This window comes from Acanthisitta chloris, unplaced genomic scaffold (genome assembly GCF_000695815.1).
Source record: "Acanthisitta chloris isolate BGI_N310 unplaced genomic scaffold, ASM69581v1 scaffold8678, whole genome shotgun sequence".
In the NCBI taxonomy this organism is placed as follows: Eukaryota; Metazoa; Chordata; class Aves; order Passeriformes; family Acanthisittidae; genus Acanthisitta; species Acanthisitta chloris.
Genome location: NW_008686441.1, coordinates 1,365 through 13,762, shown reverse-complemented (window position 1 = coordinate 13,762; position 12,398 = coordinate 1,365). Strand labels below are relative to the sequence as shown.

Sequence of the window (12,398 nt, the reverse complement as noted above, 5' to 3'; positions counted from 1 at the left end):
GGCGCGGGGCGCGGGCGCTCCCTGCGCTGTTCCCCTTGGAATGGCACCGACTGGGGGTGCTGGGCTCTGCCCGCCCTGCGGGGCTGGTGCTGGATGAGGGTCTGGGCCCCGCGGGCTGTTGGGTGGAAGTTCTCTAAAATGTGGTGTTTGTTGCTTTGTCCAGTAAGGGAACAGCTGAAGGAGCTCACCAAGCAGTATGAGAAGTCGGAAAATGATCTCAAGGCCTTGCAGAGTGTTGGGCAGGTAGGTGAGAGAAATGAGGTCTTGGCAGCCTGTGAGGGTTGTTGACAGTGAACTTGTTTGGAACTCGCATTTAGATCCATTTATGGCAGCGGGAAAGTCAAACTGTTCCCAGTTTGTCTAACAGAAACAGAAATCTTGACATCAGGGAGTGTATGGATTAGAGAGGTTTTTCTCTGTGTTCAGGAAATAAAAGTACTGTCAAGCAATGTGAAGCACAGGAAGAGTTTTAGACCTGACCATCATCTTCCACGTCCTGAAACACGTTACATTCTTTAATATTAATTTATCTTCCATGTTCCCTGTCTATAAACATGGAACTGTTGGAGCAAGTCCAGAGGAGGCCACAAAGCTGATCAGAGCACTGGAGCACCTTCCTACAAGGACAGGCTGAGAGAGTGGGAGCTGTTCAGCCTGGAGAAGAGAAGGTTGTGTGGAGACCTCAGAGCAACCTGCCAGGAGCTGAAGGGGCTCCAGGGAAGCTGCAGAGGGACTCTTGGTTAGGAGCTGCAGGGACAGGACAAGGAGCAACGGGGAGAAATTGCAAGAGGGAAATCTAGATTAGATATCAGGCAGAAGTTTTCCCTGTGAGGGTGGTGAGGCACTGGCACAGGTTGCCCAGGGGAGGCTGTGGCTGCACCAGCCCTGGCAGTGTTCAAAGCCAGATTGGCTACAGCCTTGAGCAACCTTCTCTGGTGGGAGGTGTCCCTGCCCAGGGCAGGGGGTTGGTACTGGATGATCTCTAAGCTCCATCCCAACCCCTAAAGTTACATGATTCTGTGATCTCTAGGCTAATACTCTCTTTATTCTCTTGCAGATTGTTGGTGAGGTTCTCAAACAGCTGACAGAGGAGAAATGTAAGTACACTGGATGTTGTGTTCTCTGAGGTCATGAAAATCAAGGAATCATGGAATGGTTTGGGTTGGAAGAGACCATAAATACAATCTCGTTCCACCCCCTGCCATGGGCAGGGACGCCTTCCACTAGCCCAGGTTGCTCCAAGCTCCATCCAACCTGGCCTGGAACACTCCCAGGGATGAGGCAGCCACAATAATAAGCTTTTTATAGTTAAATTCTGGCTAAAGATCTGGAGGGAAAAATAATTAAAGTATTGGTAATCAGATTGTTGGCAGACAAACATTCTGGGGAGTTCAGAAACACAACTCAGAGCAGTGAATTAAGCAAATTTAATGTTTTTCCCTACTTTTCTCTCTGCAGTCATTGTGAAGGCCACAAATGGACCCAGATACGTCGTTGGCTGTCGGCGCCAGGTACCTGCTCTGTCTGAATGTTCCAGAAAAGTTTGCCTTGCTCTGGAATATGAGCATTGCTTCTCATCCACTGAGCCCTCAGTGGGGTTTAGTATTTTATTCCTTAAGGCTGTTTTTAATTTAATGTTATCTATGGCTATTCCATACTGGGATCTGCTTCCCCTTTTCTATGGTAGCTGGTAGGAGTGTAACTTCCTGGTGAGGACAAAACAGTCCACAACACTTTCTGGATGGAATTTCTGGAACCTTGCATGTGGTTTCTTTTCCATCTTTCTGCCTGATCTTGAACTTTCAGACAATTATCAGTATGAAAACTAATGAACTGTGCTGTGATTGTTACTGTCATAGTGCTTAGCTTAAGTTCAGTGTTAAATATTTCTGTACCGTAATGAAATGAAATGGTTTGAGCTGGAAGGACCTTAAAGGGCATCCAGTCCCACCCCCTGCTATGGACAGGGACACCTTCCACCAGCCCAGGTTGCTCCAAGCCCCATCCAGCCTGCCTTGGAACACTCCCAGGGATGGACCAGCCACAGTAGCTGTGTGTAACCTGTGCCAGTGCCTCAGTACCCTCACAGTCAAGAATTCCTTCTCAATAATGGTTTGAGCTGGAAGGACCTTAAAGGGCATCCAGTCCCACCCCCTGCTATGGACAGGGACACCTTCCACCAGCCCAGGTTGCTCCAAGCCCCATCCAGCCTGCCTTGGAACACTCCCAGGGATGGACCAGCCACAGTAGCTGTGTGTAACCTGTGCCAGTGCCTCAGTACCCTCACAGTCAAGAATTCCTTCTCAATATCCCATCTAATCCTGCCCTCTGGTGGTGGGAAGCCATTCCCTGTGTCCTGTCACTCCATGCCGTGACCCAAGTCCCTCTCCAGCTCTCCCAAGTCACAAACATCCCCAGTGAGTTCGATCCAGCCCATGAACAGCTCCAGCATGGGCTGTGTCCTTTTCCTTAAAGCTCAGAATAAATCAGTTTCTTAGAACCAAGATGAAAACCACAAGTTGTTTCAATTAATGACTTGTTGTTCAAAATCTATTTCAACATGAATACAAATTCTTCCTGTGGCCTGACTTTGCTTTGCTGATGTCCAGTTGTGCCAGCCAAGTGATTCATTGGCCTAAGCTCCTGGATCCCTTCTCCCAAGCCGATGTGCCCATTAAACACTGGGATGCCTTTTTCCCAGATGAAGCATTCCCAAAACTGGTGGTGATGGGGCACAGTGTTTCCTAAATGATCTGCTTGGGCTGTAGCTCCACAGCTTTGTGTTCTTCTTGTGTGTGATTGAGGAAAGAACACAACTCTACTAAACATCTTGGCTATGCCCACACGTTGCTTTGGAATGTGGTTCTAACAGAATTCCTTTTTTTGGGACTAGTTGGACAAAAGTAAGCTGAAACCAGGGACAAGAGTTGCTCTGGATATGACCACTCTGACCATCATGAGGTAAGTTTCTGCCCTTGTGCTCATCATATAAAGGGGGGAAATAGTGATCTGAGTACATTACACAGTGGTTTGAATAGTGAGATTGTAATAGTTTGTATATGCAATATTTTGGCATTGCTAGAGTCAGGACAGTTACTTTGAGGGAGGTCTTAGGTGTCTGTTACACTTGATTTAAAAATAATTGGTTGTTCTTTAAAGATAATTCAGTTCCAGCTTAGTGTTTTCAGCCATTTTTAAGCTTTATTTGGTTTAAAACTTGAAAAACTTTGCTCGCTTTGGGGTTCATTCTGCTTTGTCAACACATAAACTTATCAGGTGGGAGGAGGAGAAATATATTCATAGTTGCTGTAAAATTTTCTGCAATAACTTTGTGTCACACGATGAAAAATGTTTACTCTTAACTTTCCCCCCCCCTTCCCCAGATATTTGCCCAGGGAAGTGGATCCATTGGTTTATAACATGTCTCATGAAGATCCAGGGGATGTTTCCTATTCTGAGATTGGAGGATTGTCAGAACAGATCAGAGAGCTGCGAGAGGTATCCGACCCTTCAAACCACTTATCAGATAGGGATAAACATCCCGAGGGAAGTTTTCCAGGAAAAACATCTTTTTGGTGTTTGTCCTGTACCACATCAGACAGATTAGAGCTTTCCATGTTTCATTAACTTGGATGAAGTGCTTGGATCGGGATTAAAATGAAGAAAATCCTTTAAAGAAGAAGATTTAAAGGATCTGAGAGCCTTTAGGCTAAGGGAGTGCCATGAAGTGAAGTGGGAGGGAGTAGGTGGGATTGAGAGCCAGCAAATCAAACGGGTTTGGCACCAAAACCCACCAGAATTGCTTGGGGGCATGGAATTGTGACAGCAGGGAAACATGGATTGAGAGAGGAAGAAGTTACTGCAGAGGTGAATGTCAGAGCAAGGATTGGGAATCAATGCATTGGAGCAATCTGACATTGTCTTACCTGTTTCTCCATCCAGATGTGCTGCACATATAGATAAGAACAGAAATATCTGGCAATTGTGCCGTTAGCTTCCAAGGATTGTTGATCCATTTAAAACCTGTTTCTCTGTCTCTTCATAGGTAATAGAACTGCCTCTCACAAACCCAGAGTTATTCCAGCGGGTGGGAATTATCCCTCCCAAAGGCTGTTTGCTCTATGGACCTCCTGGTGAGTCTCGGCAAAGGGTGTGTTTAGTTGTTGCTCTCAAACTGTGGCAAGAGCGTTGTTTCTCTTCCTTCCCCCCCCTCCCCCTTTCTGTTTCCCCTCTCCCTCCCCCTCTCTCCCTTTCCTCCTTTCCCTCCACCTCCCTTTCTCCCTCTCCCTCCTTCCCAACTCACTGGCAGTGTTGGCTTGGCAGTTAAACATCTTCAGTCTCTTGTCTGTGCAGGTACAGGGAAAACCCTTCTGGCCAGAGCCGTTGCCAGCCAGCTGGATTGCAACTTCCTGAAGGTACTAGAATGTCACTCCTGGACTCCCAGTTTGGTCTGTTTGCACGCCAGTCTCCTCACCCACATGTCCTCTGTCCTCCCAAAGGTGGTGTCCAGCTCCATAGTGGACAAGTATATCGGGGAGAGCGCTCGGCTCATCCGGGAGATGTTCAACTATGCCAGGGACCACCAGCCATGCATCATCTTCATGGATGAGATCGATGCTATTGGTAAGGCTGATGACCTGGGCATGCCTGGAGTCTCCTTTCCAGACTAGAATTAGCTCTGAAGCCACTTCCCTGTGTTTAAAAGGCAGAATTGCAGGAGTAGAACTCATGAGTTTGGTGTGTTACAGGTGGTCGTCGTTTCTCCGAGGGCACATCAGCTGATAGAGAAATTCAGAGGACTCTGATGGAGGTGAATGGCTAATTCCTGACTGTCCTGTGCATCCACATTCAGGAACAGTCCAGATGTGGATTGTTCCCTGGGATCTGGCTTTGTGGAACCTTTCCTGAGTTGCCAGCTTTAAGCTAGAAGTGAACCAGATGCTGCTGTTCCAAAAGACAACTGCACATCCTGATTACTCAGCCATGCATTCAACTTGGAGCCTAATTGAATCCTTAACAGTGCTAAAATTATTTGGGATATTTTCTCTTCTTACTCTGACTTGACTTTACTACTGCTTCCTGCAGCTTTGAAGGTTTGGAGGGCTCCTAAAGAAGGGAAGCAGAACTTGGCTCTTCTAGTCTGACAGGCACTTGGTCTATAAGTTTGGGGCTGTTACACTTGGATTTTCTAAACTAGGAGGAGCAGCTGTATCCCTTTGTTCCTCTCTTAATTGCTCTGGTTAAACTGAGATATGTGAAGGGAATTTTAAAGCCACTGGTGACAATTAGGAATTCTGAAGCCAATGGGAACCTTCACTGCCTGTGTTAGCAAACACTTTGCCCTGTTCAAAAGCATGTGTCTGCCTTCCATGGAGAAGGAAATCCCTGGGATCAAAGAGCAAAGTGCTCTGAGTCTTCACAATGAAATGTCTTCCTATGTGTGTATTAGTATTCCAGAGGCTGTTCTCCAAGTCTAATTGGAATGTCCTGGATGTGGTGCACTACAATCAGAATGTGTCAGACAGACATTGGCTCCTTTAGTGTTTTCTGTGCCTCATTGTTTCACTCAAGTCTCTGCTCAATGTCCTTTTCTCTGGGCAGAGCACTTGGAGTGTCTCCCTCCAGCCCTTCACTGCCCATGGAATACTCTGGGAGCTCAAGGCCTTTCCTTAGGCAGCTTGTAGGATTTTTATCCTGATTTATCTTTAGTGTTTCTCATCTTAGCAAAAACACTTAGGCAAGAAAAAATCCACACTAAGAAGGTTTTGGGTTGTCTTAAAACCAACTCGTTTTTCCTGTTAGTTGCTGAACCAGATGGATGGATTTGACACTCTGCACAGAGTGAAGATGATCATGGCAACTAACAGACCTGACACTCTGGATCCTGCCCTGCTCCGGCCTGGGAGACTGGATAGAAAGATCCGTGAGTTATTTCTCAGGGAGGAGGATAATAATCCATGGGAATGGTGGGGGTTCTGCTTTGATTAAAGCTCTCATTTTTTTCCAGATATTGATCTCCCAAATGAACAAGCTAGATTGGATATTCTGAAGATTCATGCAGGGCCTATCACTAAACATGGAGAAATAGGTAAGTAGGAAGTTACATGGATATCACTCCCTCTGCTGTTTGATGGGAAGAGGGTGAGTTGTTAGGGTGACTCTGACCTTATTCCTGCCTTTACACAACTTTCCCTCTTGGAATTCTACTTTTATTCTTAATGCATCCTGATTGAAGTATTGCTAATTCTTTTGTAAAGGAAAACTGATTATAAATCCTTATAAAACTGAACATAAACAGGAAAATCAACAGGATTCTCACCAAGGAGTTTTCTGTTTCTAAAGGAACAGCTTAGGGCAAGAAAACAGTGTTTTCATTAGCCTCCAATGAAAGAAGTGTTGGTAACAAAGAAGTCTGAGAACAATAAAAGTCAGAGAGAAACTTGGGAGATGGTGTAACAAAAACTTTGTTGTCTGGTCAGTGGTGTAGATTCTCTCCAGAGCATAAAGAGGAGAAACATAAGGCAAAATTAGGAAGATATATTTAATGACTATGTGTCTCTAGGCTTATCAGAGTGTTGGTTTCACAGTGACTCCTCAGCTTTCCTCAGGGCAACTGTAGCTGTGATTTGCCTTTAAAAGGGCTCTGATTGCCTTTGAGTACAGCAGTGCCCTGTGGATCCACCCCCACTCCTGTGCTGACAGCAGCAGTTCCTGCAGGAATTGCTGGGCAGCACAAGCTGGACACTGGAACTGATCCCATTCACCATCTGGCTGCATCAACAGCTGCAGCTCAGTGGAGGGAATTGCTTGGGATAGCAGGAGAGGGCTGGGGGAGGGCACAGGGATGAGGGTTGCTTTGCAGGGTTGGCTTAAACCTGCACAGGAATGGAGGCTAAGAGGGAGGTGAAGTTCCAAAAGAAATGACGAACCTGAGGTAAAGTACTTGGAGAGAGACTTTGGACAGGGGTCGGGAGTGACAGGACAAGGGGGAATGGCTTCAAACTGAAACAGGGCAGGGATAGATTGGATAGAGATGGGGCAGCTCTTCTGTAAGGAGAGGCTGAGAGAATTGGGATTTTTGAGCCTGGAGAAGTGTGACCTAATTGTGGCCTTCCAGTACCTGACGGAGCCAGCAGGAAAGATGGAGAGAGACTATTGACAAGGGCCTGGAGGGACAGGACAAGGGGGAATGGCTTCACATTGCCAGAGGGCAGGGCTAGATAAGGAAGTCTTGGCTGTGAGTATGCTGAGGCACTGGCACAGGTTGCCCAGAGCAGCTGTGGCTGCTCCATCCCGCGGAATGTTCCAGGCCAGGTTGGATGGGGCTTGCAGCAACCTGGGCCCATGGCAGGGGGTGAGACTGGATGAGCTTTAAAGTCCTTTCCAATCCAGACCATTCTGGGATTCTGTGATTCTACTTCACCCTTGTTCTAATATGTTTGGGACTGGAGCAGGGTGGGATCATTCCTTCACACCATTTACAAGATGAGGTGTCAGGTCCAGCTAAATTTCTGAACATGATGTGGAAGGACTGTGATGTTTTGATATCCCAAAAGGAAAGCCAGAATTTAGGACCAGGATGGAGTGTGAACTGCCTTAAAATCTAAAGACAGTTACCTGCTCAGGTTCCTCCAGCATGAGATTCTCCTGCTCCAGTCCTGATGCCTACTGAAGACCCTAAACTTATAAACCTTGTTCAGCATTCCTTAATCCCCTCACTTTTATTATTTCCACTTATGAGAAGACTTTTTTATAGTGCTCCATTTTTATAGTGTTTTTTTATTGTGCTACATGGAATTAAAATATAGTTGAAGAATTCATAATCTCTAGGAGAATTTGGATTCTTGAGAGAAAAACAATCAGTTCAAATGTTCTGAATTTCACGCAGGAGGGAAAGTGTTGGAAAAGCTTTGCAGGAAGTTGATAAGAAGCCTTGCAAAAATCAGAACTTGCTGGAGGCTGAACAGCCACAGTGATAGAGAAGTTGATTGCTGATGAGCTACAACCAGCAGTAAATTTATGTGCATAAAGTATCAGCCTTAAGATATCAAGACATTAAATGCCTTTAGTAGATGCAGTGTTGAAAATGGAAAAGGACTGAGCTGTGATCACTTGGAGATAAGTTTTCTGGGGTTTTGCACCATTTAGGTGATAAGAACATTGCCTTGATGGAGCTTTTGCACTTCATGTTGGTTCTTGTAACCACAAGTTAGTCACTTTGGGATTCAGTCCCATAAAATGAGCTGTTGGCTGTAATACATTTGTGTTTTAATGGAAGTGGGGACACAGATGATGATTCCAGTTAATTTATCAGTCCAGTGGACAGCTCTGCACTGAAATCCGTGTGTGTCAGCTGGGTATGTATTCCATTGGCATCTCTAATGGGAAGTGTGATTGATTTCTCCTTGGCATTTGTGTCTTATGAACAGACTATGAAGCAATTGTGAAGCTTTCTGATGGCTTCAATGGAGCAGACCTGAGAAATGTCTGCACTGAGGCAGGTAAGTCCTTAACTCTTCATTTGGATGTGCTAAATCCTGGGTAATCCTAAACCTTGGAGCTGTTCCTCTGTGGATTAAACCTAGGAGCTTGGAAACCTGCTGGAACATTCTGCTGATGCTCACTCCTTGTATTCCATCCTTAAGGGCTAGATAGGATTGGCTTAATGGCAGTCTTGGCCTCTAGGACAGCACTGGAATGCCAGGATGGTTGTGTGTGTCACATGTGTCTGATTGCTGAGTGTAAGCAGCAGGATGGTCACATGCCCTGGAGCCTCCTTGGATCAACTTGAACAGGATCCCTTTCTTCCCACTTTCCTCATGACCCACACAGTCACACAGCACTTGATTCCTTCTAGCTTCCCCTGAGGTTATGGACAAATCCCTTGCCAGGTCTGCAGACAAACCAGCCAGGAATATCCAGCTGATCCATGTGAATCTGCTGCCAGTTAGGGGCAGGAGCTCTGCATCCTTGTGGCACTGCCTCTACCCGGCATGGAGTTGGGTGGATTTGGGCACTATCCTGGGATGTGTGTGGTATAAAATATCCCTGTAGTTCCTGTTCAGCGCAATGGGAGGAAAACCCAACCATTCCCTTTGGGAACTGGAGCTGTCCTTTAACCACTGGTTGGCTGAGTAACCTGACACGTGTCACACTTTCATTACAACTAGGTGCATCCCAGAAACAGCAGTTGTTACTATTTTTCTCCCTTTTTTAAACCGGAGAATCCAGAGAATTAGTGGCAGGTTAATGGTTGGACTTGATGATCTTAGAGGTCTCCTCCAACCTTGATGATTCTGTGATTCTAATCTGAGGCTCCTGATGCTCTGGTGACAGGAGAATTGATGCTATTTTATGCTTTTTCATAGAATCATAGTGTGTGAAGGGGTTGGAATGGACCTTAGAGCTCATCCAGTACCAACCCCCTGCCCTGGGCAGGGACACCTCCCACCAGACCAGGTTGCTCAAGGCTTTATCCAGCCTGACCTTGAACACTGCCAGGGATGGAGCATCCACAACTTCCATTTTTCCACATAAATGCATTGTGCACTTAGGCTTTGCCTGCGTGGACAGACTGAGCAATATAGTAAACACACAGAGTTTAAACAAGTTATACATTTCTTCTTAGTAATCCCCTAGTTCAGAAAGGTGAAATTTACTCTTCTCAACATCCAAGACCTTCATGGGGAAATCTACATGGAGACAGTGAAACATGGATCACTTTTCACTGAATTTGAGTGAATGTTGATGTTCTTTATTGCTGCAAGAAGCCTCAGTTTATCATAGAATATCCTGAGTTGGAAGGAATCCACAAGGATCAAAGTCCAACTCAAAGGAGAACTCCAAGAATCCCACCATGTGCCTGATAGCCTTGTCCAAAGCTTTATCCTTGCCTGTTCCACTCTCCTGCACAGGAATGTTTGCCATCCGTGCTGATCATGACTTCGTAGTTCAGGAAGACTTCATGAAAGCTGTCAGGAAAGTGGCAGATTCCAAGAAGCTGGAATCCAAGCTGGACTACAAACCTGTGTAAAGTAACCATGTGATTGATTGCACATGTCATACTGGGGTCATGTATAAAAAGAGAGAAATAATGTACCTCTTGATTATCAGTGTAAGGTGTTTGTGTAGCATGGAGCTAGTCATTTGGGAATGCTAGTTGGCTACAGAAGTATGTTTTCTGTACAATTCTGGAATACAATATCCATTACAGCCCAGGCTCAGTAACATGGGGGGAGGTGTGGTCTCCCAGCAGCCATGAGGGGAGTTTATAAAGGTGCCTGAAGGGATTCACAGACATTACAAAGTCAGTCCAGTTCTTGGCTTTTTTTATATCAGTAAATGTCCTTTCCCCAAACAGTTTATGAATAAAAGCTGTTTAAATCTGCTTATCCTAGTGGAATTTTTCTGGAGCTGTTGTAGAGAGGTGAATTTCATGTCTTATTAATGTGAAGAGTCACTTTTCTCTGTTGTAGGGATTGGACTCCTGTGCCTTCCACACCAAACAGAGGCAGCTTTTCCCACAGGGAGAGGAGGGACAAGTGGGGTTTAGAATCATAAAATCATTTAGATTGGAAAAGCACTCTAAGATCATCAAGTCCAGTTGTTCTCCCAGCACTGCCAAGGCCACCACTAACCATGTCCCCAACTGCCATATCCATGTGGCTTTTTAATCCCTGCAGGGATGGTGGCTCCACCCCTGCCCTGAGCAGCTGTGCTAGGGCTGGACAACCCTTTCCAGGAAGTTTTCCCTAAAACGCAATCTAAACCTCTCCTGGCACAAGGCGAGGTCATCTTGTCTTGTCCTGTCCCTTGTTCCCTGGGAGCAGAGCCGGACCTCACCTGGCTGCACCTCCTGCAGGGAGCTGGAGAGAGTGAGACGGTCCTCCCTGAGCCTCCTCTTCCCCAGGTTGAGCCCCCACAGCTCCCTCAGTTGCTTCTGCTGCTCCAGCCCCTTCCCCAGCTCCATTCCTTTCTCTGGACATGCTCCAGCACTTCAGTGTCTTCTTGTGAGTGGCCCAGAACTGCCCCCAGCCCTGGAGGTGCCTCAGCAGTGCCCACACAGGGGACAGGCACTGCCCTGGGGCTGTGCCCACACTGTTGGTGACATAAGCTACGATGATGTTGGCTTTCTTGGCCACCTGAGCTTACTCATGTGCTGCTGAACTCTGGGAAGGGGATTTCCCTGAGCTGGCATTTGCTGATTGCAAGATGTAAACAAGGTGTTTGTGTTTAAGGCCACTGTGCCTTGTATTTGTTCTCCAGCCAGCTCCACCCCTTGGGCTGCACTCACAGCTCCACTACACTGTGCAGCTTACCTAAGGTTGGGCTGGAGCAGTAGTCGTGCACTAAACTGCACTTGTGGCTACTTCTGATTGTCCTAATTGGATTACTCTGGGCATGCTCAGCGGACAGACAAGTACATTAGATTAACTCTAGACTTCCCAGGAAACTCTGCTTAACAGCATCTCCCTGGCAGGTTTAATAGCTGTGGGTTTTATTTCCTTTGCCATCCCTGATATAAAACAGGTAGTGTGAGGTGTAGAACAGTTACAACAGGACAGGCAACAATATTTCCCTGTTTAAATGGCTGATGGTTGTTACAGACCTTTGCTCTGGCAAGTAACTACCTACTGTGACTGTGTCTGGAGGGTGAAGATGCAAATCTTTTCTATAACACCTTTTTGAGTGCAGCTTCTACAACCAATGCGCTTGGAACAAGGAGAAAATGAAATCAGACTCCATTTCTGAGCACTACAGTGGTGGAAACAGTGAGCTGAGCCTCTGGCAATACCTTGGAGGAGGGTGAAAGGTGGAAAACTTTCCTGGAGCCCTGCGAGTGCGGACAGCTTGTATTTGAAGTTCAGGACATAAGCTATAGACACCTGTCCCTGTTTCTGGGTTTGACACCAGCTGGAGGTGGGAGCTGCAGTTTTCCTCTTGCTGTTTCCTTCATCTTTCTGTGGAAGGAAGTTGGAGTACTGAAGGAACAGTTGCTGAAATGTGATTGTTGAAGGTTCTTCAAGGTTTTGTATAGTAAAAGCAGCAAAAAGAGTCTTAATTTCTATTTCTGGTGCACCATAAATTCCAGGCTTAGGATTTTCAAATGGACATCTCCAGTTTTGTTTAGGCAGCCAACTCACTGACTTTGCTTACTTGGCTAAGCTTCCCTTACAAGTTCCAGGACAGCAGTGTAGGGTTTTGATTCACCAAAAAGCACAGGCATGGAAAAATGCAGTTTAAAGTGAAGTCTCATAGAATCATGGAATGGTTTGAGTTGAAAGGACCTTAAAGCTCATCCCATTCCACCCACTGCCGTTGGCAGGGACACCTCCCACCAGCCCAGGTTGCTCCAAGCCCCATCCAACCTGGTCTGGAACACTCCCAGGGATGGAGCA

At 46.3% G+C, this 12,398-nt stretch overlaps 1 protein-coding gene across 1 annotated transcript; it reads left to right on the top strand.

Annotated features, from left to right (window-relative positions):
* Positions 1 to 163: 163 nt before the first annotated feature.
* Positions 164 to 10,387, top strand: PSMC6 (proteasome (prosome, macropain) 26S subunit, ATPase, 6; the record flags this gene model as incomplete). The annotated part of the gene is made up of 13 exons (XM_009080130.1): positions 164 to 243; positions 1,058 to 1,097; positions 1,459 to 1,511; positions 2,894 to 2,961; positions 3,384 to 3,498; positions 4,046 to 4,133; positions 4,354 to 4,415; positions 4,500 to 4,623; positions 4,749 to 4,810; positions 5,803 to 5,923; positions 6,008 to 6,088; positions 8,430 to 8,501; positions 9,915 to 10,387. Coding segments are annotated over 13 exons (1,085 nt in total), but the record flags the coding sequence as incomplete, so codon positions are not given.
* Between the last annotated feature and the right edge of the window lie 2,011 nt (positions 10,388 to 12,398).